Consider the following 22,256-nt stretch of genomic DNA (forward strand, 5'->3'; position numbering starts at 1 on the left):
TAGCCTACTACTGTGTTTGGCATGCAATAGGCCCTGGGCAATAAGTAACCCACATGGGCCTAGTTTAATCTGCAAAGAGGGAGGGTCTGTGTGTGAGGGAGACAGTGGCTGGTGACAGAGATAGAGACTGACCCGTGCAGGTGGCGCTCTAGTCCGCATTTTTGCAGTTTCCATTCTGTTTTTACCTGAGTCAGACTACACACTCCTGGGGTGACCACGCAGAAGGAAGTCTTTACCCAGGTGAGAAGGTGGGATTGGGCTGAACACAGGAGAGCTCGGAAACCTCAGGCAGGGAGGAGTATTTTCGTCAGCAGGCACACCTGAGAAGTTGCTATCCAAGCCGAACTGAACAGAACCCAGAGATTCACTTGTAAAGCCACCCCAGCGTTTCAGATTCTCATCCACAGCACCAGCCAGGTCACACCGACGCCGACCGGCAAACTTCCAGAAGTCTGGGCGAACCTGGAATCAGATCCTCTCACCCCATCGCCCCTTCCCGCCCCCCCTTTCCCTGTCGCCCCAACTCCAGCTCTCAGCACTGAACACTAATACCTTCCGGCAGGCTCCACCGCGGAGTTTAGCCGCCAAGTGAAATAACTGAGGATCCTAAGCAGGCTTCCCAGGGAGTCAGAAACCCCCATCACCCCAACTAGGCAGGGCCTGTCACTCACCAAGACTTGTTGTTGTGTGTGTGTTTTTATTACGTATGTGTTTTCATTTTATATTATACACACTCATATGTATTTGTATGTGATATACATTTCATGTGTAATAATTGTTCTCTATAAACGATTGTTTCCTTTGGGTTGCACAACAAAACCGCGTGGCAGGAGCAAAACAAGAAAAATGCGTTTGCGCGAGGCGATGCCTTCCCCACTGCGCCTATCAAAAGGACACGTTCGCAGGCAAATCGCTGCACCGGGTATTGGATCAGATTCCTAATCAAATGGCATTTCTAAGTAGAGGGTTGTGGATAGCAGGGCTATATATACATATACACATAGAGATATACACAATATGCATGCATATGCATATATGGTAGATATTTAAATACATTTTAAATATCTGTGTGATTATATATGCATCCAGGCAGAGGCGAGAGCACACCTAACAGCAGGGCACTCTGCAGACCTGCCCTTTTGAGCGACTCCCTCTGGCCTGGGAGCACGCTCAAGGCCCAGGTTTCCCAAGACGCAGTGACTGTCCTCTGAGAAGGTTGGGGGAATTCTGGAAACCATGATGCCCCGCTGCCCTTGGCTTATAGGCGTCTCCTCTGTGTGAGGGGAAACCAAGCCGGTGCATTGATTTTACAAACCAGTTCCCTTTGCAGAACAGCCTCTGGGTGTAGTGGGCCGGGCGCTGGGCCGCCCTGGCTGTGGGCGCCCAGCCTCCCCGGACGCGGGCAGATGCCGAGGGCTCTGGCCCACCTGTCCCCGAGGCCAGGCCTGAGGCTGCTGGCGCGCTCCCTGCGGGGATCCGGGGCCGGGAGCTCTCCGGGCGCCCAGCCTCGCCTCGCCCGGGTATCTGGGGCTCTTTGTCTCCCGCACGCGCTGATCCTGCAAAGCGTGCACACCCCGGGCCGAGGCCCCTGGCGCCTGGGACCAGCCGCCTCTGGCAAGCGGGTTGGAATGTTTTCAATAAAATGCTTCCTGGGGGTGGGAGGGGGGAGATCGCCGAAGAATTCGTCTTCAGGAGTTAATCTATTTTCAGCGTTTAAGCGCGGCACCATGTAAATCAGATCCTAAATGTCCCTTTAGAGAGGAAGAAGGAAGGGAGGGAGGGTGGTGGGAGGGAGGAAGACTTCTTAAACCATAAAGTTTGTTTAGTTTGGGGGCTTCTGTTTTGTTTTCCAAACAAGTTACAGAGAAGCGAGAGGAAATAACATCAGGTCTACTCAGCAACCTGAAGCCCGCCGGCAGCCCCCACGCGGCTCACCCCTGGGAGGGTGGCCTGGGACGGTGCGTTCTGTGTTGCAATCTAATCATCAGAAGAGAAAATAATGATAGTATTTTAATTAATATCGTCTAGAACCGAGAGCTACAAGCCGCCAGGACTGGAATGACACCTTTTTGGAGGAAAGACGCTTGCCTTTCCCCTGGGGGACCCCAGAAGTGATGCGAATGTGTGGGCTTTGGCTCAAGAAAGGGCTTTTCCTCTGAGGTCGGCTTCCCCTTCGCCAGGCGTCTGCTCCGTCATGTGTCCTAACGGGAGGGCGATTTCTGGCATTAAAAATATTTTTTTTTTAAAAAAAAACAAAAGTCATCATTCCAACGTTTGGGTTACCGACCATAAAAAGGCTAGAGGGAGGGGGCAGGCGGGGAGGCTAGCCGGCCAGTCATATTGAATATGCTTCCCACCAGAGAAGCCCCAGCAGAATGGACAGACAGCCGCCAGCTGTGCCTGAACTGCGATTTCAATTAAAACACTGAGCTCCAGTCGTTGGGGCTGAGGCTGGCTCCCCCCTTGCGAGGGGCTGGGCCGGGGGGCGGCGACCCGCAGCCCCAGATCCCCGAGGTCGCGGTCGGGTCCGGCCCAGTGGAGCCACAGAAGCGCGGGGCTGGGCGCCCTGGGGAGAGCGCGGGCTGCCCTCCCAGCGAGCGTTTCCCCGCCGCAGCCGGGTGCTGAGCCTGGGCGCGGGCCAGATGGGCTGAGGGGAAGCGTCTGTCTTTCGGCTGCTGCACCAGGAACGAGATGGGCCCGGGGACGCGTCCTCAGGGCGGAGGGGGAGCCCACGGCGGGTCCAGGCCTGGCCGGCCGTGCGCGGTGGGTTCCGGCCCGCGCCGTCCAGGGGGGCGAGGCTGCCCGCCCCCGGGGCCTGGGCTCCGGACACTGCAGGGGCGTTGCCTGGGAATCGGTCCTGTCCCCCTGGCGCAGTGCGCTGAGGCCTAAGGGGCTTTGCGGGGCGGCCGCGCCCTCCAGGTCCAGGGGCTCTCGGGTCTCGCTGTGGACCTGGAGGAGCGAACCCCCAAAGTGGAGCTGTACACCAGTTTGGGGGAGAGACGGAGACTTCAGTCTGCCACCACGATCTCGATTCACTTTGACGGGGAAACCATCGCTTCCAAAGGCAGGACCACTTAGAGAGGGGGTGGTGGTGGCGGGGTTGGCAAGCTTTTTATTCCGTGAATGGATCCACATTCTTGAAACATCTTACCCCTGGACCTTCCTCTGGCCCTTCATGTCGAGTTATTTGGATTTTTTTCCCTCACTGAATATGTGTATGTAGAAAAAAGTTACATCATCTCAGAACCCCTCCATCAACTCCCTAAAATTGTGCAATTTTAATTCCTATGGTTGTCCCTCTTTAAAAAATAAAGCATTTTGGCCCTAAAGGGGGGAAAAAAAATTACTGCAACTGAGGAGGAGTTTGGAAGGTTGGGAGCAGCAAAGTGAGATCTCAGCGCTCCCTCCTCCAAGCGCACGTCTCCCCAGTCCTCTATTCTTCTGCCTGAAATCATCTCGTTTACAGAAAATATTTGTTTGCACTATTAGTTGGTACTGGAGTTAATTACTCAATGTGTTAACGTGCAGTAATATGTATAAAAGTAGGACCAGTGCGTATTGTGTGGGTGAGCTGTTGAGCCGTGCTTGAATAAACTGCAATTAGGGTTAGATAGAGATTAATTAACATGTGAGTGGCAAGGTGTAAAATAGTTTCCAACCCTCCACTTCAGTGTAATCTGCAGACAAGGGAAGGAGAAGTTTGTGGGAGCTAATTAAATACTTTCCTAAACGCCAGTGCATTCACCCAACCTTTGGAAAGCGAGGCACATTAGGAGCAACTTGCTTTTACCCACGCGTTTTCTTTCTGTGGAGGTAGCACTCCTTTGTGGTGCCGGGCAGGAGATGGCTTCTGCCGGAGGGATGGCGAGGCAGGTTCACGGGAAGCCTCTCAGCCTCATCCAGCTTTCAGACCAGCAGATCTCGCAAGCTGCTTCCGAGATCCACAATCACCCAATTTGGAAAGGGGTTTGGGGTACAGGGCTGGTGGCTGAATGGGATTCCCAGGAGAGTCGGGATAGAAATGCAGGTTCTGAGACTCTGTAGTGATACTGTTTCAATGCGGGGGTGAGTTGCTGGTTTGTTTCTTGTTTTGGTAGTGGTAGTGGGGGTGGTGGGGGGGGGCGTTCATCTGTGTTATTGCTTTCACATTAACATAGGGGTGGGGGGTACATTGGGTCTGGAATGCTGCCTCTCTGAGCACCGAAATTAAATGGGCTGTATGGACATGTTCCCCTCCAGAGGAATAAGCCCCTTTCTAGCTTTGAAATCTGGAAAGGGGAGGGGTTGAGGGGAACAGACTCCGGACCGCAGAATTTGGGGGTACTTCCTGAGCTTGGCAGGGTGAGACATGAACCCCAGCAGTCGCCCTCTGGGCAGCGGTCCCTTGGAGACCTTTCTTTGTTCCTACTCCTTGCTCTCCAAGTACACTTTTCCTTTCCTTACCTACCCTGTGGATATCCTGTCTGAAAATACACCCAGAGGAGGAGTGGGCAGGAAAAGAAGTTCTGAAGGGAAAAAAGGAGTGGTTTGCCTGAAGTTAAAGCTAAACCTTTCCCTGTCCGTTTCCCTCATGGTTTTCCTGGGATGGTTTGCAGCAGAGGCCTGGGGTGGGATGCTCAGCTCCTCCAGGCCTTTCCTGGGTGAAAAGGGAGAGGGTTTGTGTCCACCAACCATTTCCTGGGCGCCACAAAATCCTGTGTCTTTGGAGATGGAATTCACTGTCAAACCCTCAACCCTGTTTGCTCATATTATACCCACCATAATCCTCTTAAACTCTGGTTGCGGCCACAAAGCTGGTGGTCTTGCAAAAGCTGGCAGGCAAGATATAATTGTCCCGAAAACAAAACCATCCAAAAGTTAAAAAAAAAAAACACACACCACGCACCACTCCCCCCCACACACACCCTCCTCCTTTCCCAAACCTCATTCTCTCCCTCACTCTCCTGCTAGCCGGCCTCCGCCCCATAAGAGCCCTCAGCCTCCACAACTTTTGTTGTCGCCAGGAGCATCGTCCTGTTGAAAGTGCCCGAGCGTCTCTGAGCAGTTTGTTGTGATACGCAGGTGGAATGGTCTGCAAACAGATGAATTCAGCCGCTCCAAACCGGGCTCGGAGCGCGCTGCTTTTGTGCGCCAGGCACAAAACGCTGAATTCCTCCGAACTTAGTTGGGGCCTGTCTAGAAAAGGGCCTTTTCTTCCCTCGGCTTGTACCTCTGGCCACACTAAGTCTCTCCCGCCCCCCTCCAGGCCCCTTCCCTCTCCCCTCTGATAATCCTTCTCTTTATTTTAGAAAAACACAAAACCCGGTTCCACGCGGTGCTTTAGTGGCTAAAAGTGAAAGAGCTGCCTGGCAGAATGCAGCTCTATGAATCACTTCGGAAAATTGGTTCGACTGAATGGCCTTGGGAGGAAAAGCGTTTTAATAGGATCCAGGGGAGGTTCTGCTGTTTCAATCTGCTCCTTAAACAGGTGGAGATCGGACCTTCTCAATTATACAAACAGCAAGTACCCAGCAGCGGGGAGAGCTGCCCTCCGGATTCTCCCCGCACGCAGCCCTAAACCAACAGCAGAGCCGGGCTTTGCCGCCGACACCCGATCACAAATCAGCGATGCTGATCGATTAGGATCTCAAACAGTCCGCCAGCTGGCCGCGCAGCCTCCCGCAGCCGAAGGCAGGGGGCTGGCCAGGGAGGGGGAGGTGCCCCCGCCGGTCGCCCTGGTTCAGGCGACCTGGGCGCGCGGCCTTGCCCTTCCCGACGCTTCGGGGTCGTCCTTAGGCGGTGGGAGCTCGCTCCCGACCTCCGACGCCAGCCGAGGCCAGCTCGTTGTTTTTGCATAAATTAATATTTCCCCATTAACAAGTTCGCCCTCCAAACGCGGCGCTCGCGTCCATGCGCCACATCCTAATGAGGTAATTATCATTTGCGCGTGTTCGGGGCTGGCGCCGGCTCCGTGGGTAAATGGCAGTTTATTAGCGCGATGCCCAGCTCGGCTGCAGAGGGCGAAGGGAGACTTCGGCAACTAGATGGACACCCCGGGGCCCTCTGGGACGGCGAGACCAGGGCCCCCTGTCCTCCCCGCGTCCCCCAAACCTATAGGCCCCCAAAGTTGTGAATCACGCAGGGAACTCTGCCTGGGTTTGGGCTCCCCCCCCCTTTTTTTTTCTACCGGCAAAACCATCACGATTCCTCCCCCTCCCCCTCCCATCTCTCCCCTCCTTCCCGATTCGCGAACCGCTCGCACTTTCCCAAGGGGAGCGCGGGCGCCAGTTGCCTCCTTTTAAAGTTTGAGGGGCGGTGGCGGCGGCGGCGGCCGGCAAGCGCGGGGGACACAGGGGCCGCTGGCGGAGCCGCGCCGCCGCCCGAGTCATTCCACTTGAAGTGACTTCATGTGATGTCAGCTGAATGTAAAAGACAGTGATCTCACGCGGAGGGGAAGATGTTTGCCATCAAAATGTGACAGAGGAAACGCGCTGCATGGCTCGGAAGGCATCTCCGTGGCGGTGGGGGAAAGAGGTAAATGCTTGGTGGCTCTCCGGTCCCTTAACTTTGCCCTTCACTGTCCAGCTCCCAGCACGCGTGCCGGAGGCCGGGGTCTCGGGACCCGCTCAGGGGGCTTCATTTGAGGCTCTTTTCTTTCTTTCTCCCTCTCTCTCTCTCTCTCTTTCCTAGTCCTTTGTAAACCCTCCCCTCTCCCCCTTTGAAAGTCCCGGGCAGGGCTGGTGGGTTCCTTGGCGCGCTGGATTGACGGGCGGTAATTTGGTACCCTTGGGTGCACTTTGTTCTGCCCCTGTTCATTTGAATGCAAATGGGTGACCTGGACCCGGCTAGGTGCTTATTAAACGGCGGTTTCCCTCCCTGCCCTTTCCGGAATGCAGACTTAGAGGAAAGAGGCTGCGCCCCGGCCCAGTCTGCACGGCTCGGCTCGGAGCGCCATGGCCAGCTCGGCTTCCCTGGAGACCATGGTGCCCCCGGCCTGTCCCCGAGCCGGAGCGTCACCGGCCACTTCCAAGACGCTGGCCTTCTCCATCGAGCGCATCATGGCTAAGACGTCGGAGCCCCGTGCGCCCTTTGAGCCCCGGCCGGGGGCCCTGGAGGCAGACAGCGGCCAGGGCAAGAAACTGCTCAACCTCTGCTCGCCGCTGCCCTGCATGATCCCCCTGCAGCCCCTGGGCTACGACATGCCGTCCAAGACGCTGCTCAGCTACTCGGAGCTCTGGAAAGGCAGCCTCCGGGCGGGCGGCGGCGGCGGGGGGGCTTCGGTGTGCGGCGCCAGCGGCTTGTGCAAAACCAACTGTGGCGTGTGCTGCAAGGCCGAGCTGGGCCTGGCGCCGTCCGCGCTGCCCGCGGGCAGGGTCATCAAGCCGCAGGTCATCAACCACGCGGTGGGGCTGCCGGCCAGCGGCTCGCTCTACTACTTCAACTACCTGGACTCGGCCGCCTACCCGCCATCTGAGCTTCTAGGCGGCCACCTCTTCCCATCCGGCCTCCTCAACGCAGCACAGGCCCCCGCCGCCCTGGCGGCGCACCCCAAGCTCTTTTTGCTGGAGAACGCCAAGTTGGCCGGCCTGGCCGCGGACAAGTTCCCCCACCCGGCGCCCTACGCCCATAAGGAGCGCCTGCCCGCGCCGCTGGAGCAGGTGCTGAAGGAGAACTCGGCCCTGACCGCCGAGCGCGGAGGCGTCAAGGGCCACGGCAAGCTGCCCGGTGCCTCCGCGGACGGGAAGCCGAAAAACTTCACCTGCGAGGTGTGCGGCAAGGTGAGGCCTGGAGTCCGTGGGGTCTGGGAGGTGTGAGCAGCGGCGGCTGCTTTCTTGGGGATGCCTGGCACTCCCCTTTCTCAAGTTTAGGAGCTCCCCAATAGCTGTCTACTTCAGTCTGGGGGCCTCAGTTTCCTGTTCTGTAAAATGGGGATGCCGTGGTTACTGGCCACACACAGCTGGCGAGAGCAGAGGGTTGGGAAGCCCTTGGCAGAATGAAAGGGGCTCTGGTTGGGGGGTGGGGGGGATGTCGCTTGGGCCAGGTGAGCTGTGGCCTCCCTGGGCGGATGCGAGGCTGTCCCATGGACACACCACAAGGCCCCCTCGTGTCCTTCCATAGGTGTTTAACGCTCACTATAACCTCACCCGCCACATGCCGGTCCACACCGGAGCCAGACCGTTCGTGTGCAAAGTCTGCGGCAAAGGCTTCCGCCAGGCCAGCACGCTGTGCAGACACAAAATTATCCACACCCAGGTACGTGGCCCCGGGTCCAGCCTGGCCCGCGCGCAACACCCCGCGCCTGAGCGACGTCTTTGGGGAGAGGATGGCCAAGGGTTCCCCGTACCCCTCTCGGAGAGCCCGTGCCCCTCCAGGGGGCTCCTTCCAGGTTCCCCCGAGGTGGTCTTTCCCTGCCCGGCATTCAACCTCACTGTGTGCGCGCCCCTCTCCGCAGGAAAAGCCTCATAAATGCAACCAGTGCGGCAAAGCTTTCAACCGCAGCTCCACGCTCAACACGCACATCCGCATCCACGCGGGCTACAAGCCCTTCGTCTGCGAATTCTGCGGCAAAGGCTTTCACCAGAAAGGTACTGTGCGGGGCGAAGCCCTCTATGCTTCTCACCTGGGTGTCGGCGGGTCGCGCTAGCGGAAAGGCAAAGAGATCCGGCGAGAGGGAGCGAGCGCCGCCGGCTCGCGCCGCGTTTCTTTGGAATCGGGTTGCGCAGGGTTGGGGTGGGAGCTCCGGGCGGGTAGTAGACCTCGCCGGAGTCTGGTTGGTGGCACGGAGACGCCGCATGTGGGAGCCAGGGCGCGAGGAAGGCAGGCGAAGAGGGGAAGGAGGTGGGAGAGAGTGTGCTGCCTTACAGAAAAAGGTTCCCTTTGTAGCCGGAACTCCCCTTTCTAATGAAAATGAAAAAAAAAAAAAATCTAGGCAAAATCCACCACGTGGGAACGATTTAAGACCCGGGGAAACCGCTACTCTTCCCAGAACCCCAACCTCGGTGCTCCTCTTGATCTGCCAAAGCATGTCGGCTGTCCAGGCGGTAGCTGGGGGGCAAGAGGGAGTAAATCTTTTTAATGAGGAGGGGGATGAGGGCCAAAGCCTGGGTTCGAGAGAATTTCTTGGAGCGCAGTAGCAACCCACAGTTGGACCCCAGGTGTCTCTGGGGGCGCGAAAGTTCCCGGGCCGGCCCAGCCCAGCGGGGGGAACGCAGGGCGGGCCCCGGGGCCGGGGGTGGGGGGAGCGGGGCTGAGGCGGGGGCTGGGCCGTCCAGTCCTGTGAGCCGCGGGCTTGACGCTGACGAAGTTTGACAACTTCTTTACTCGGAGAGGTCGCGCCCGCTCAGCCCAGCGTCGCCATCTGAGCGCGGCACCCGAGCCCACCCCGGGAGGCCCGGCTCCGCCCTCCCCTTGCCACCCCATCCCCGAACGTGGTTGTTGTCGGTCTTTGCAGGGAACTACAAGAACCACAAGCTGACCCACAGCGGCGAGAAGCAGTACAAGTGCACCATCTGCAACAAGGCCTTCCACCAGGTCTACAACCTGACCTTCCACATGCACACGCACAACGACAAGAAGCCCTTCACCTGCGCCACCTGCGGCAAGGGCTTCTGCAGGAACTTTGACCTCAAGAAGCACGTGCGCAAACTCCACGACAGCGCGGGCCCGGCCACCCCCTCCACCAAGGACCTGACGCGGACCGTGCAGAGCTGAGAGCTACGGCCTCGCCCTCCCTTCGACCCGACCCAACCCCCAGACAGATCACACCTATAAACTCATGTCTAAAATTAAGAGGGGAAAAAAAACTATAGCAGAGAGGCTAAAGTCTATTTATCGAAACCAGCATATTTTTGGAAAGTTACACGTTTCCTCGATGACTGGCAGCAAGCAGCGTGGCTCCCACCTTTGTATATTCGGGAAGCTTATTTAAACCCTGTGCGCCGAAACGTATTTAATGCCGGGCTTCGGCGGCTCCTCGGGCGGCGGGGGTGACGCCAGCCTGTGACTTGAACGCCGGGGAAGAGCAAGGCGCCCTCCGCCGTCTTTCTACAGCCATGTAAATCCTCCTGTACATCCGAACACGGAATATATGCATATATGACTCAATAAACAGATCGTTGTGCGTTTTCTTTCCCGCCCCCTGTCCCCTCGCGGCGCGGCCAGCTCAGCAACGCCGAAGAATGAGAAGGAAATACGCGTTTCTAGCATTTCCCTGCCCAAATGCGACTTCCTTCGGGAGCTGGGACCACTGTGAGGCCAAACCGGTGTTCCTACTGCGCTTGCGCACTAAGAACCCCCCCCCCCCCCGCAAACCCCCCACCCAAAGCTTGGGTGAAAAGGCCTCCACGTGATGAAATGTTTCTATTTGGTGACTGTTCCGACGCTTAGAATTCTGGGTGTTGCTTTATTTGGATGACTTTTTCTTAAAAGAGGGGTTCAAAGTGGCTGGATGTTGGGGAGCAAATTTGGGGTGCGTCCTCGAGCAAAGCGCCTCCTCGTGCGGGGTAAACGGTCGGGCACCAGCCCAGTCGGGGCGCTTCTGGGCTGGACGCTTCTCTGGGCGACCTACTGGGGCAGCGGTCCCGCTCAGTCTCCCTGGAGGCGAGGCCTGAGGCCCAGGGTCCCTGCCCAGCCCGAGCTCCGGGGCTCCCTGGGCCGCACGCTGGTCCGGGCCGCGCTCCGCGTGCCGGGGGCGCTGCCGCGGGGGGCACCCCCTGAGCCGCCGCCGCCTCCCGCACGGATCCCCGCGCAGCAGCCCATTTCCTGAGTCGCTAGCGATCTCCTCTGCGCCGCCGAACGCGCTGCTGAAATGATCTCACGCTTGCTTCCTAAGTAATGACCCAAATTAAGAGAGAAAACAGAGACCCTTCAAACAGCATTACATTAATCATCTAATCATTCCCAGGAGGGGGCCGGCCGCCGCGCCCCGTTTGATCCGAATCTGGATAATCAACGAGCTCGGATTACTGGCTGGGCGCGCCGACCCTCCTTCCCCGCCCCCCCCCCCCCCCGCATCTTAATATTCGCCGGCGATTCAGCCCGCGTCTCCTAGACAACGTCCCGGCGCGGGGAGGACGCGCGGCGCGGCCCGGCGTGCGCTTCCACCGTCCAGCCTGTTGTGCAAGAGCGAGGGCGGCGACGCTGCGCGGCTCCCGCGGCAGGTGGAGGCTCTTTGGAGGGAAAGAGAATTGATGAGGGAGGAGATCCCCAAGTAACCGTGAGCGCGATTTGTTGTCTGGTCATCCCCGAGCCCGGCACACAGTAGGCGGTCAGTGCTCGTCTTGCAGCATTTCCGGAGCGCCTGCTCCATGCCAGGCCCTTCTTCCTAGTGTTCGCCACTCGCTATGGGGAGGATCATGCCCACTTTACGGACTGACAAGTGGAGGCAGAGATCCGCTAAATGACATGGTAGGGTTATGGGGACGAGGTGGGGCTGGGATTCGAATCCAGGCTACACGGACATCTAAACGGCCTCCAGTCCTTGTCCTTGGAGGAGAAATCGTCAAGGGGGGACCCAAGGAAAGACGCTCCCGGCTGCTAGGTGGATGCTTCGCCCCGGTCGCCGCCAAAGGTGGGGTCCCGGCCGCCAGTCCAACCCGCAGACCCATTGCGCGGGGAAGGAGAAGCGTCGGTTTTGTTTGCACAGAGGAAGGCGACAGCTTCCTCAGGCTGTCGCGGGGCTATTTTTAGTGCCTCCGATGCAGAAATAGGAACGTGTACATTAGAATTCCATTTCCTGAAAGGAGCGCGTCCTCCTTTCTCTATCCTCCCCCACCTCCCCAAGTCTGGGAAGATGCAGCCAGGGGAGGGGGGGAGGAGGAAGCGAGGAGGAATTTAAATGTTAGCTCGTTCTGGCTGCAGTTCGCTGAGGGGAGATTGGGACCCAGAGGGAGAGGCAGATTTAACTTCGAAATTTCGGTAGATGCCACAGCCCCCAGGAAACCCCGGGATGGGCAAGGACGGCTTGGCGGCCAAGGAAGTGGAAATATACCGCCTTGCTTTTCCCAGACAGCTACCTCCAGGGCGGGTTTGGGGAGTCGGAGCCTACCCGGGTTCTCAGAATCGGTTTTATGAGCCCCGCCTTCTCCGCACAGCCCGCCCCCATTTCGGGGAGATCTTGGGTGCCCCTGACAGTGGTCTCCACCAAAATCCCTTCCTTCTTGCATTCCTGAAAGGATCCTTTGCAGATGTGCTTCTTGGAGAACGACCAATGGCCAGGACAAGCCCACATTCTTTCTAAGTAGTTCCAGAACTTTGGGCAAGAGGTAAACAGCACAAAATCTGCTGCAAAGGCACCCTCTTAGAGAACTGGGTTTAAAAGTTGGCCTGCGTGTGGAAATCGTGTTCAAGTGCTCCTTTAAGAAGAAAATATAAATGAAAAAAATAGGTGGGATGCCCCATCCGGGGAAATAACTTTCTAACCATCAAGTGAGAGAACTTTCTTTCAGAAATTCTTTTCACAGGAGAAACACCGAAAGGGTCCCCAGCTCATAACCCTGGAGAGATGTGTTTCAGGTACAGTTCTGAGGAGGGGTGAAGGGGGCCTGCTTGCCAACTAGACAGCAGATGAGATAAAAAGCAGTGAGTGGAGCAGCAGGCCTCTCTCTCTTGGACTGCTCTTCTCTGTGGTGGCTGGGGCTCTGGGGCAAACCTGAGCAGAGCTTTGCTTACTCCAACTTCCTTGAGGTGGTTTCCTCCCAACCTGATTGTTACTTAACCTGTCAATCGCTCTCACCTGAGAAGGTGTTATTTCACATCTGGTGGTAATTGTGGGTAAACAGAATGATTCTGTATCTATAGGGCTTCGCTCTGCTTCCCACAGGTTTAAAGTCATCCCTCCCAAGCTTAAGATGCCTGTTTCCTTCAGATGTGGGGTGCAATCAAGGATTCCTTCACCTGAAAAGTCCTACGAAGAGAAAGGGGACCTCTTGTCTGAATTACTGAATAGCTTTCACAGACAGCGCAGGTTCTGAAGGCAACACTCAGCGCTCTTAGTCCCCATCTTAACGGGGGTCCTTCTTAGTTATTCACTGTGCATCGGAATTGATGGGTGACGGGCTCAGTCTTTCAGATTTCCTCCCTCTTCATATTAAACTGTTTGCATGACTTGTAGTTTGCAATGTCCGTAAATGACTTAAACAAGGTAGTCATCAGCTGCATATTAATATTCTAACCTTGATTAAATTGAAGAGGCCGCCCTTAAAAAATATTTGGGGGAAAAAAATCAAATTGCGGGGGAGGGGGGATCCTGTCACAGACACAAAAAGACTCCAATTATCTTTTCCCCTACAAGATGTTTGTTCTGTCCATGACTGCTCACACTTCAGCGATCTTGCCAGCAAAACTCAAAAAAAAAAAAAACCCTCCCCTTGTTCCAAAGCCACAGCCTTGAACATAACAGATTGTACAGTCCTGTTGCCTTAGGCGGGTTAGAGGTTCCTCTCTGCAAAGGGCGACACAGAGAAGTTGCCAGCATCCAGACATATTTGGGGGAGCACTGTGCTCCTTGCCTTGGCTGCAGAAGTGGGTCTGTAAGGTCCCCATTTTGCTGTTTGGCTCACAAGAGGATGGAGGGCTGCCTGAGCCAGGCCCAAGAGTTAACAGCAACAAGGCATCCAGGTGTGCCGGTGCTGAATGGGCTGGGGGGAAAGGGGAGGAGTGAGAGTGAGGAGTGGGGGGCTGCCAAAGAGGGGACAGGAGTCTTGAGAAAATGCTGGGAAATAAACAACCTCAAGGCAGCTGCGTTGCCCTTTTCCCTGCACTTCCCTCTCAACCGTCTGAGCAACCAGTTTGCTCCTAGAAACATGTTAATTGCCAACGGAGCTCATTAAGGCATGCACATGCAAAACACAGCAAGAAAGATTAAATGGACAAAAGCGCAATAATGAACTGTCAACAATCGGGCCCATCTAGGAGACCAGGATCACTCAAGAATGAGGCATTTAGAGGCAACAAAGGATTGTCTGGGACAGGAAGAAAAGACGACCTAGACTTTTGTTTAGTCAACACAATTGATTACAAATGAGAGATTAACAGGATAGCTTCAGATTTTTTTTTAAAAGAGGCAGAAAAGAAAAGTCCAATTAAGTCCACCGAATGTTAACTACATTGCGTTCCATGCCTAGCCCCAAAGAAATTCTCATTAAACCATCCCTGGCGATCCCTTTTGGAAAGTAATTTGTCTCCCTGATGGAGCAGAGAAAGAGAATCGTGTAAAAGAAAGCGTTAGTTCTTGGCACAATGAGCTTAGGAGACACACTAGAAAGAGCCAAAGGGGGAGTTAATGAGCATCTGACAAACTGCTTGGATTCAGGCCTAGAGAACAGCGATGAAAAGATGAAATTGGCCAACAACTATTCTTTATATCAAACATAAAAAGGCCAATCTGAAATGGGGCTGCTCAAAACTGGTTGAAAGTACATCGCCCAAGAAAAGGGAGCCCTGGCCGGGCTCCGCGGTGGACACTGGACAGACAGAGGCAGAGCTCAGCAGGCCACCAGCTAGGAAACAGGCAAAAAGGCGGGCTCTCCACCACTGAGCAAGCGAACTCAACCACCGGCCTTTGGGAGGGGCTGCTTTGAAGCTGTTGGTGTCCCTACCCCTACACTCTGGTGGTTTCTTTCACGAGTGAAAAATGTATCAGGCTAGCCTTTGAGGGTTCCCTAAAAGTTCTGGTAATCTGGTCATTCACCAAACTATTCCTCTCTTCTAGAGTCATAGCCCCCACCCCCAGGGGTACCATATCCACCAGTTCACATCCAGTTCTCCTCTCCCTCTTGGTGACCATTGAAAACCCTCCCCCCAGGTGACTGTCTTCCCAGTTCTGCCTGGGGCAGAGGGGCCAAGGAAATGAAGGCTGATACAGGTCACAGAGTAGTTAAATTATTTCTCGGGGTTGTTCATCTGGCTTTCAGGGACCACCTCATCTTAATGTTTCCTTTTTTGAACACAGTAGACCAAGGGTATGGATCTGAGACAAGCAGTACATCTTAATCAATCCTAAACGTCCAGGCATCCGCAGCAGAAGCGTTTGGGGGTTATTTTACAAAGTCCAGTACAGCCAGGTGGACAGAATCTAGCGGTGTGCTGGGGTTTTCAGCTGAGTCCATCAGCTAAGGAACCAGAACAAATTCTGTGGTTTCTTAATGCCTTATTTATTCCATTTGCCGTGGGACTGGTGCCATCTCAGATACTAGAGTGCAGCATTTAAATCTTGATTCTAGGTTTTGTATCTTCCTCTCAAATCCTTGGTAACAACTATCACATTTCTGAGGGCTTGGCTTGCACTTCAGGCTGTGCTCATGCTTCGTGGAAAAAATACATTGGTGTCTAGAACTAAAGAATGAGGAAGAAGAAATATACCAATTCAAAATAAAAACAGTCATGGAAGAGTAAAGACTAGTTCTGGTTTTCAAAGCACAGAGGTGTTATAAAATCTAGCAAGGTACATTTTAGGAATGAGACTTTTCTATTGCAGCTAGACTACAGGCTGCTATAACCAGTTCTTCACCAAAGCATTCTGTCAAGGCCACGGACTGGTACACCATCATTGTTTCTCTCCTTTCAAGGAAGTTTTGTAGTTTTAGGTTATATTTAGAGCTCTTTTTCCTCAGAGTTTCACTGTCTTCATTTTATCCTTAAAAGTGGGTGGGGGTGAATTGTGTAGGAAAGAAAAAATATCAATAGGAAGAAAGTAGAGTAAGTGGTAAGGAGCCTGATGTCTGGCTGAGTTCAAGTTCAAATCCTAGTTCAGCCACTTATCAGGAAAAACAACTTGGTGTCTGTTTCCTCATCAGCAAAACGGGAATACTGAGTATCTGTCTCATAGGGTTGCTTTGAGTTACATGTATTAAATGAGTTAATACATATAATTAGAACTTAGAACAGCACCTGACACATGCATAGTAAACATTCCAGAAGTTAGCAGTCATTATTAGAAAAACTTTAATGTAGCACTTTATAAAGAAACTTCACCTGTGTTATCTTGCTGCCTTTTCATTACATATTAATATGTAGGCTTTCTTAGCCCCATTTTAAAGAGGAACAAACTGAGCTGCTGAAGATGGTACTGGGGACTCACACTCAGATGATTCAGATTGTCTGTGGGGCCACAGCTCTAACAGGAATGTGCTTATGGATCGCTTAAAATGCACCTGAATCCCATTTACTGAGATGCCGAGTCAATAGCTCAGATCTCGGGCCCAGAAATCTGCATTTTTAACCAGAAGCTGTTGGTTCCCCAGACTGTACTTTGAGAAACACCGATTAGCATCTGTGTTCTTTCTACCTCACCATGATGCTGCCTTCGAAAGTTAAAATAACACCACGAGCTCCTTATAAATTAGTACATTTGATCATTCAACAAATAGGATGTGAACACCTCTAATTGTCCGACACTGTGCTGGGTGCTGGCGTTACAAGGAAGAGAAGGGCACAGCCTCTGGCTTTGAGTGTATAGTTTTGTGCGGGAGGAAAATCACACAACAAATACCCCACATGAATCGTGGTTATGAAGATGAAATTGGGCATCCGATCAGTCTGGGTTGGGGTGTGTAGTGGACATCTGTTCTTTTTGTCTGCTGATCATCATTCTCCCGTCTGGTAACAACATCTAAATTCTAACGTTTCCTCTGGAGATGTCACCCCTCCCCCACTCTCAGTCCATATGGTTAAGGTGGGGGCTATTCTCTGCCTCCACGGTGAGCATGTGACCCAGGCCTGGCCAATCAGAGCACGGCATCTTCCCGGACTGGGCACCTGACCCAAATGGGGCCAATAAAAGTCGTACCCTGGGCTTAGGCCGGAGCAGAAGCCTTGCCTCTGGGGCGCATGAGCCGTTTGGATGTTAGCACGAGGATCGGTGTAGGCCTGTGTGTTACCATGTTAGGGAAGACCTTCCTGAACTGGTGTTAGAGGTGGGGAGGGAGCGGAGTTGAGAACTCGCCCTAAAGACCGCCCTGGCCCTGCTGGGCGTGAAGCCCGAGGCGCACGTGGACTGACTTCATAGCTGTTTGCTCTACATGGAGTCTCTGCTCTCACCCCAAGACTCCTGACCGGTACTGGCAGGAGAAAGGAAGGTCTGAGATGCTTCTCTGGAGGAAGTGATGCCCGAGTTGACTCTTCAAAAAGCAGACGGTGTTTGCTGTGGAGAAACGGAGGGAGAGCCCTCAAGCAGCCCAGGTGAAAGCCCGGAGGTGGGAGAAGGACGGTGAGTGGATGCAGCCTTGTGGGGCTTGGTATGGCCGGCTGGTTTGATATCGATAGGTGTGACCTGAAGCCTCGTGCTACTGCTGAGCAGCTGTGGGGCTCTGGGCTAGAGGCTTGCCTTCTCTAAGCCTCAGCTTTCTCTGCAGAAAGATACAAAAATATCATCTGCCGCCGGAGCTGTTAGGGTTCACTGTAATGAGGCAAGTCGGACACCTGATCCATTGCAGGCATTCAGGTAGATGATTGCAATTATCACGGGAGGTGCGGCACCTGGAGAGGGAGTGAAGGACTTACATCCTGTAAGGTCCAGTGGAGTGGTCTGCTGGAGCTAGCGATGTCTTAGGGAGGAGATCAGTGCCCTGGTGTCCAATCAGTATCTGTCCAGCCACTGAAGCCGACCTCTCTCTGCGTGAAGCAGGAGATGCAGGTGGATACTGTAGGCTTCCCAGTCGCATAGACCAGCTGATTTCAACACTCCCCAGCTGTGTGACCATGGGCCCTTCCTCTCAACATTCTGAGGCCCAGTTGCTTCATATTTTAAATTTTAACAGAGTTGTCACAAGGATTTGAATGTGGTAATATGTGCAAAGTGTCTGGCACCTAGTAAGTGTTTAGTAAATTATGGCTATTTATTCTTACTAATTACTGCTATTACAATTGTTACCATTCAAATAATTTTCAAATCCTTGGTCAGCAGAGCAAGTAGGACTCATTCTTTAGTAAATAACGCGTTGTAAGTAGTATGAGGGAAGGGACTGTCTTGGCTTTGTTCACTGTTGTGTGTCCAATGCTTAGCACATAGTAGGTACACTGAAATGAAGAATAGAGATCAGCTTCTCCTCCCATGGGCAAAAGGTTACCCTGCTCAGTCTTCTGAGTAGCCACATGCACTCCCATCTGTAGCAATTCAGTCATAATGTTTATTGAAGGCCTGCTGTGTGCCAGGTACTGAGGTGGAGCTATCACTGAGCAAGACAGACTTTGACCTTGTGTTTTACATCTTAATGATGGGAGACAGGTGCTTCACAACCCGTTAAAAAATGAAATTCAACCAAGTAAATGTGAAGATCTCTTTGGCTTTATTAAGTGATTGATGAATTGGAAAGCATCTCATCCAGCAACTAGAAGGGGCAACTAGGGGTTGTACAAAATGGAAGATTATTATAGAAAGAAGGGTGGGGCATGGAGCTATTAACCAAAGAAAGGATTATTTTTAGACCAAAACAATGTCTTTTGAGGGAGGAGACCCTTGAGGGTTTGGTTTTTTGTCCCCCTTCTTCGCCCCTCCAACCCCCCCCCCCCGCCCCGCCCATGCAGATCACTTCTTTCTGTGGAGATGGTAAGGGAAATAGAGAGGGCCCATGTGGCAGAGAGCCTTACTAGTGCTTGACCAGAAAATTCCAGACTGGTTGATTAATATATTTCTAGGAAAGGTTGAAACAGCAATTAGGTCAGCTATTAAATGTAGGTTTGGTGTCATTGGCTAAATCATCATGCTAAAGCACAGGTTTTGCCATTTGGGGGCTGCGGTTTTCTCTTTAACAAAGCCAAGAAACAGGAATTAATTTCAGATTATGGTAAACACTAGGAAGGAAATAAGAGAGTGACCTTATAGAACATATGTGGGAAAGGCTGCTTGAAATAGGTGGTCAATATGAGTGTTCGTGCAATTAAAGTCCCTGTTGCACCCAGGAACTAAGAAATACAATACAACTCAAATTGGCCCGTAGGATTAATCCGCTTGAACTTCATCAAAAAGCGTCTCCTCCTCACAGCTCCAAATTACCCATTGGTTGGCCCAGCTCAAATCTTCCTGGGACTCAGAAAAGGGGTTGTTTTCCAAGGTATGCTCAGAAAACAAAGGCTACCACTGGGCAGGGGCTACTCTAGGCCATTGACCCACATACCATTTTCCCACTGGTAATTGATCAAAGTAAAAAGATTTATAGAAAGAGATACTGCTGCCATGTTTTTAAAGCATGTGTTTCCCAGCCAAGTCTCCAGATGGAATCACCGAAGCAACACATCCTTGACTTAAATGTGACTGTTTAACAGTTATATTCGGTAGGCCATATTTTTCCACAGGGAGGTGGTTGCTTGTCTTAGGAACTTGAGACTCTTAACTTTTGGGTAAGAGCTTTCCAGGATGCCACTCTGTCTCTCATGCTTCCTGAAGTCCCAGAAGTCAGAGACCTAGCTGTGGTGTCACAGGAGGGGAATCATAGAGTGAACTATGGTGCAGCTCATAGAATCATCAGGTTTGTTGGAAGTCTTAGTGCCAATGACTGTCCCTAATGAACGATTCATAAGCTTGAGGTTGGCTCCGTTGTTTGTTTCTGCTTGACCATCATCCACTTCCCTTCTTCTGGTTCTGAGCATTCTGATTTTGCTTTGAGGGAGCTGCCCTTCTCCACTGAGCACAGACCCTGGACTTTTGAAGAAGGCCTCCCATGACATGTCCACTGGCTACGGGGCATACGCTGGGATACACAGATGCTTTCTTTGGAGTTTGGCCCTGGAGCAGAGGGATAGGACTACACATAACAGATGCTCATTCATTCTAAGGAGGCGGTAGGTCATCCTGTTACTTACACATCCTGAGCTACCCCAATCCCTGCCCTTCCACAGCTGGTATTATACCTTCCCTTTGTTCTGTTATCTCCCCCGTAGCATTCCAATGAGTTAATTTCCCACATAAATTGGACAGAGTTGTTTTCTGTGGCTTCCAACCAAAGATGTTGACCAGTACAGTAATCTTCCAACACATGACCTACCTTCTCCTTATGGTCCTTAGAAACAACATCTGAAGGTCAAGATTGGAGTTTCCTGCCCAGCATTTTTATTGTCCACCAGGGCAATAAAACTATCTTGTACAGTCCATCTTCTAGTTCTGAGACTCTTTCAAGTTGACATGGACTATTTTGCCACATGAAAAAATTTTGGAGGAAGAAAACCATATAACTCTACCCACACCTCACATTTACATTCTGAATAAAAAGGTCTTCAGGTTGAGTTAGGGCTAAGGCAAGCAACTCAGACAAGAGGGAAGTTAAAAACAATGATGATGAGATTTAGGGGTTTTTTTGTTTTGCTTTGCTTTGCTTAGGAAGAGCTCTGGGTAGGGGTCAGGGAAGGAATGGGGATATGTTTGTCGAAGGTACAAACTTCCAGGTAGAAGATGAATAAGCTCTAGGGAGCTAATACACAGCGTTGTGAATATAGTTGACAAGACTGTATCTTATACTTGAAAGTGGCTAAAAAAGTTTATCTTAAATGTTCTCCCCACAAAAAAGAAATGGTAATTATGTGATATGATGAAGGTATCAGCTAATGCTGCCATGGTAACCATATTGCAATATATGTTATCAAATCAACAGGTTGTGTACCTTAAACTTACACAATATATAAAATCTATTTTAATAAAGCTGCAAAAAATAACAACAAAAAATAACTGCCCCCCAAAGAAAAAAAGTTTTCAGGAGATACAGTGGTTATTCTTCCCAGCACTTCCTGGTGCAGGAACAACGTGTTAAGTGTTGTCTGCTGAAAAGGACAACACACATCGCAACATAGATTTTCGGAAGAGAATTGGCTGAGGTCAAGCAGGGAGAGGCAAGGAGGCCGGCTTTCATTCTGGGGGTCTGAGCCTAGAAGTCTGTGCTTTGTTTACTGAAGAGCACAGATCCTAAAATCTGGTGCACATTTGGAGTAAGAAGCAGTATTGATTTACTAGTATTATTTGCCCCCTTTCAAAATGAATGATTATAAATTAACCACAAACCTATATATTCAAACAAGGTAGTCAATAGAAATAGAAAAAAAATAGGAGAAAAATATGCCAGCTACAAGGATGGCTGAGAGGGAGGACTGGCTTGGACACACACCGAGTTTCCTGGTAGCTAAACCAAAAAGGGAAAGACAGTGGGTTCTATGATACTGACACTCTTCGAAAGACACCAGAAAACAAGTAGAATAGCTTCCTTGGTCAGATTTTCTTATAGATTTCCTTTCAAGTCACCTCTTCAATCTTGACTATTAAGAAGTATGTACTCACAAGCCTGCATATTGATCATGTTCTTATAAGTTAGCACCTCGAAGGTGCAGCCAACTTCAGTCATGGCACAAGAGTTCTTGGAGAAAGAAATGGAGAAGCCCGTGACCTGACTATTGTGGCAATTCATGAAAACGTAGGGCTTTTAGTAAAATTGCCTCCTGGATGGAATGTTCTCATGCATTATACATCCGCAGTAAAATTCGCAGGTTTCCTCTGGGGATGAAGGCGGAGTTGGATGTCTTGAGTGAGCCAGAGTAAACGTGGGATATACACTGTAGGTCTAAGATTAATTTGAACAAGATGCACAGGGTCTCCATGGTTTTCTTTCAAATCTATAAAATTGACAAAACCATTGTCTCCTGCAAAGGAATATTGTGATAGAAAAAGAATGTCCTGGTGTTTGCAATTGCATCCTCGAGGGTGCTTCATAGAACTCACAAGTGGCTGCTCACAGCTTATGGTACTCATCACTTCACTTCTGGTTAAATCATGGGAAATCAATCGCTTTAAGTCAATGTTATACATTCCATCTTCTGGGAAAAGCAATGCCAGTGTCTGCTCTCAAGAGAAAGGAGGTTTTAATTTCCCCATGAGTTGTGTGGTGTTTTTTTTTGGGGGGGGGGGGGGCGGGGGGAGTGAGGTGGGGTTGTTTTTTTGTTTTGTTTTGTTTTTTAATGACAGCTGATTTGCTCTCTGGTTTCACCTTTCCCAATTGCTGTTTCCTTTACGCGGCCCATGGAGTGGTCTCCTTCCTCCTCCACCTAATTCTTCTTGTGCCTGCCTCCTCCTCATCCTCGGAGTACAATTTACTTTGGAAAGTTATTTCTTGGAAAAGGAGTTAAATTATCCAGACTAACTAGCCACCTCAGGTGGGTTTGGCCTACAAACCCTATCCTTGGAAAGGGCCTTGATCCCCCCGCCCCTTACTCTAGATGTTCGCCCTCTGTTCTCCCGCTCACCCCACATTTCCTTCCTTCTTTTCCTTCCTAGTACTTTTCACAAGTCACTGTTCACTTGT

The 22,256-nt window shown here is 52.1% G+C and overlaps 1 protein-coding gene across 1 annotated transcript; it reads left to right on the forward strand.

Annotated features, from left to right (window-relative positions):
* Positions 1–6,932: 6,932 nt before the first annotated feature.
* Positions 6,933–9,754, forward strand: FEZF2 (FEZ family zinc finger 2). The gene is made up of 4 exons (XM_059662895.1): positions 6,933–7,757; positions 8,098–8,232; positions 8,432–8,564; positions 9,431–9,754. Exons 1-4 carry the CDS (start codon positions 6,933–6,935, stop codon positions 9,688–9,690), a joined length of 1,353 nt encoding a protein of 450 aa, XP_059518878.1. The 3' UTR covers positions 9,691–9,754.
* The last annotated feature ends 12,502 nt before the right edge of the window (positions 9,755–22,256 follow it).

Source organism: Myotis daubentonii, chromosome 14, assembly GCF_963259705.1.
Source record: "Myotis daubentonii chromosome 14, mMyoDau2.1, whole genome shotgun sequence".
Taxonomy (NCBI): Eukaryota; Metazoa; Chordata; class Mammalia; order Chiroptera; family Vespertilionidae; genus Myotis; species Myotis daubentonii.

Bases quoted from the DNA above. Each gene is read 5' to 3' on its own strand.
- FEZF2 (XM_059662895.1), top strand. From the start codon at position 6,933: ATGGCCAGCTCGGCTTCCCTGGAGACCATGGTGCCCCCGGCCTGTCCC. The intron at 7,758-8,097 runs GTGAGGCCTGGA...GTCCTTCCATAG, and splicing joins CCTGCGAGGTGTGCGGCAAG to GTGTTTAACGCTCACTATAA. The intron at 8,233-8,431 runs GTACGTGGCCCC...CCCTCTCCGCAG, and splicing joins ACAAAATTATCCACACCCAG to GAAAAGCCTCATAAATGCAA.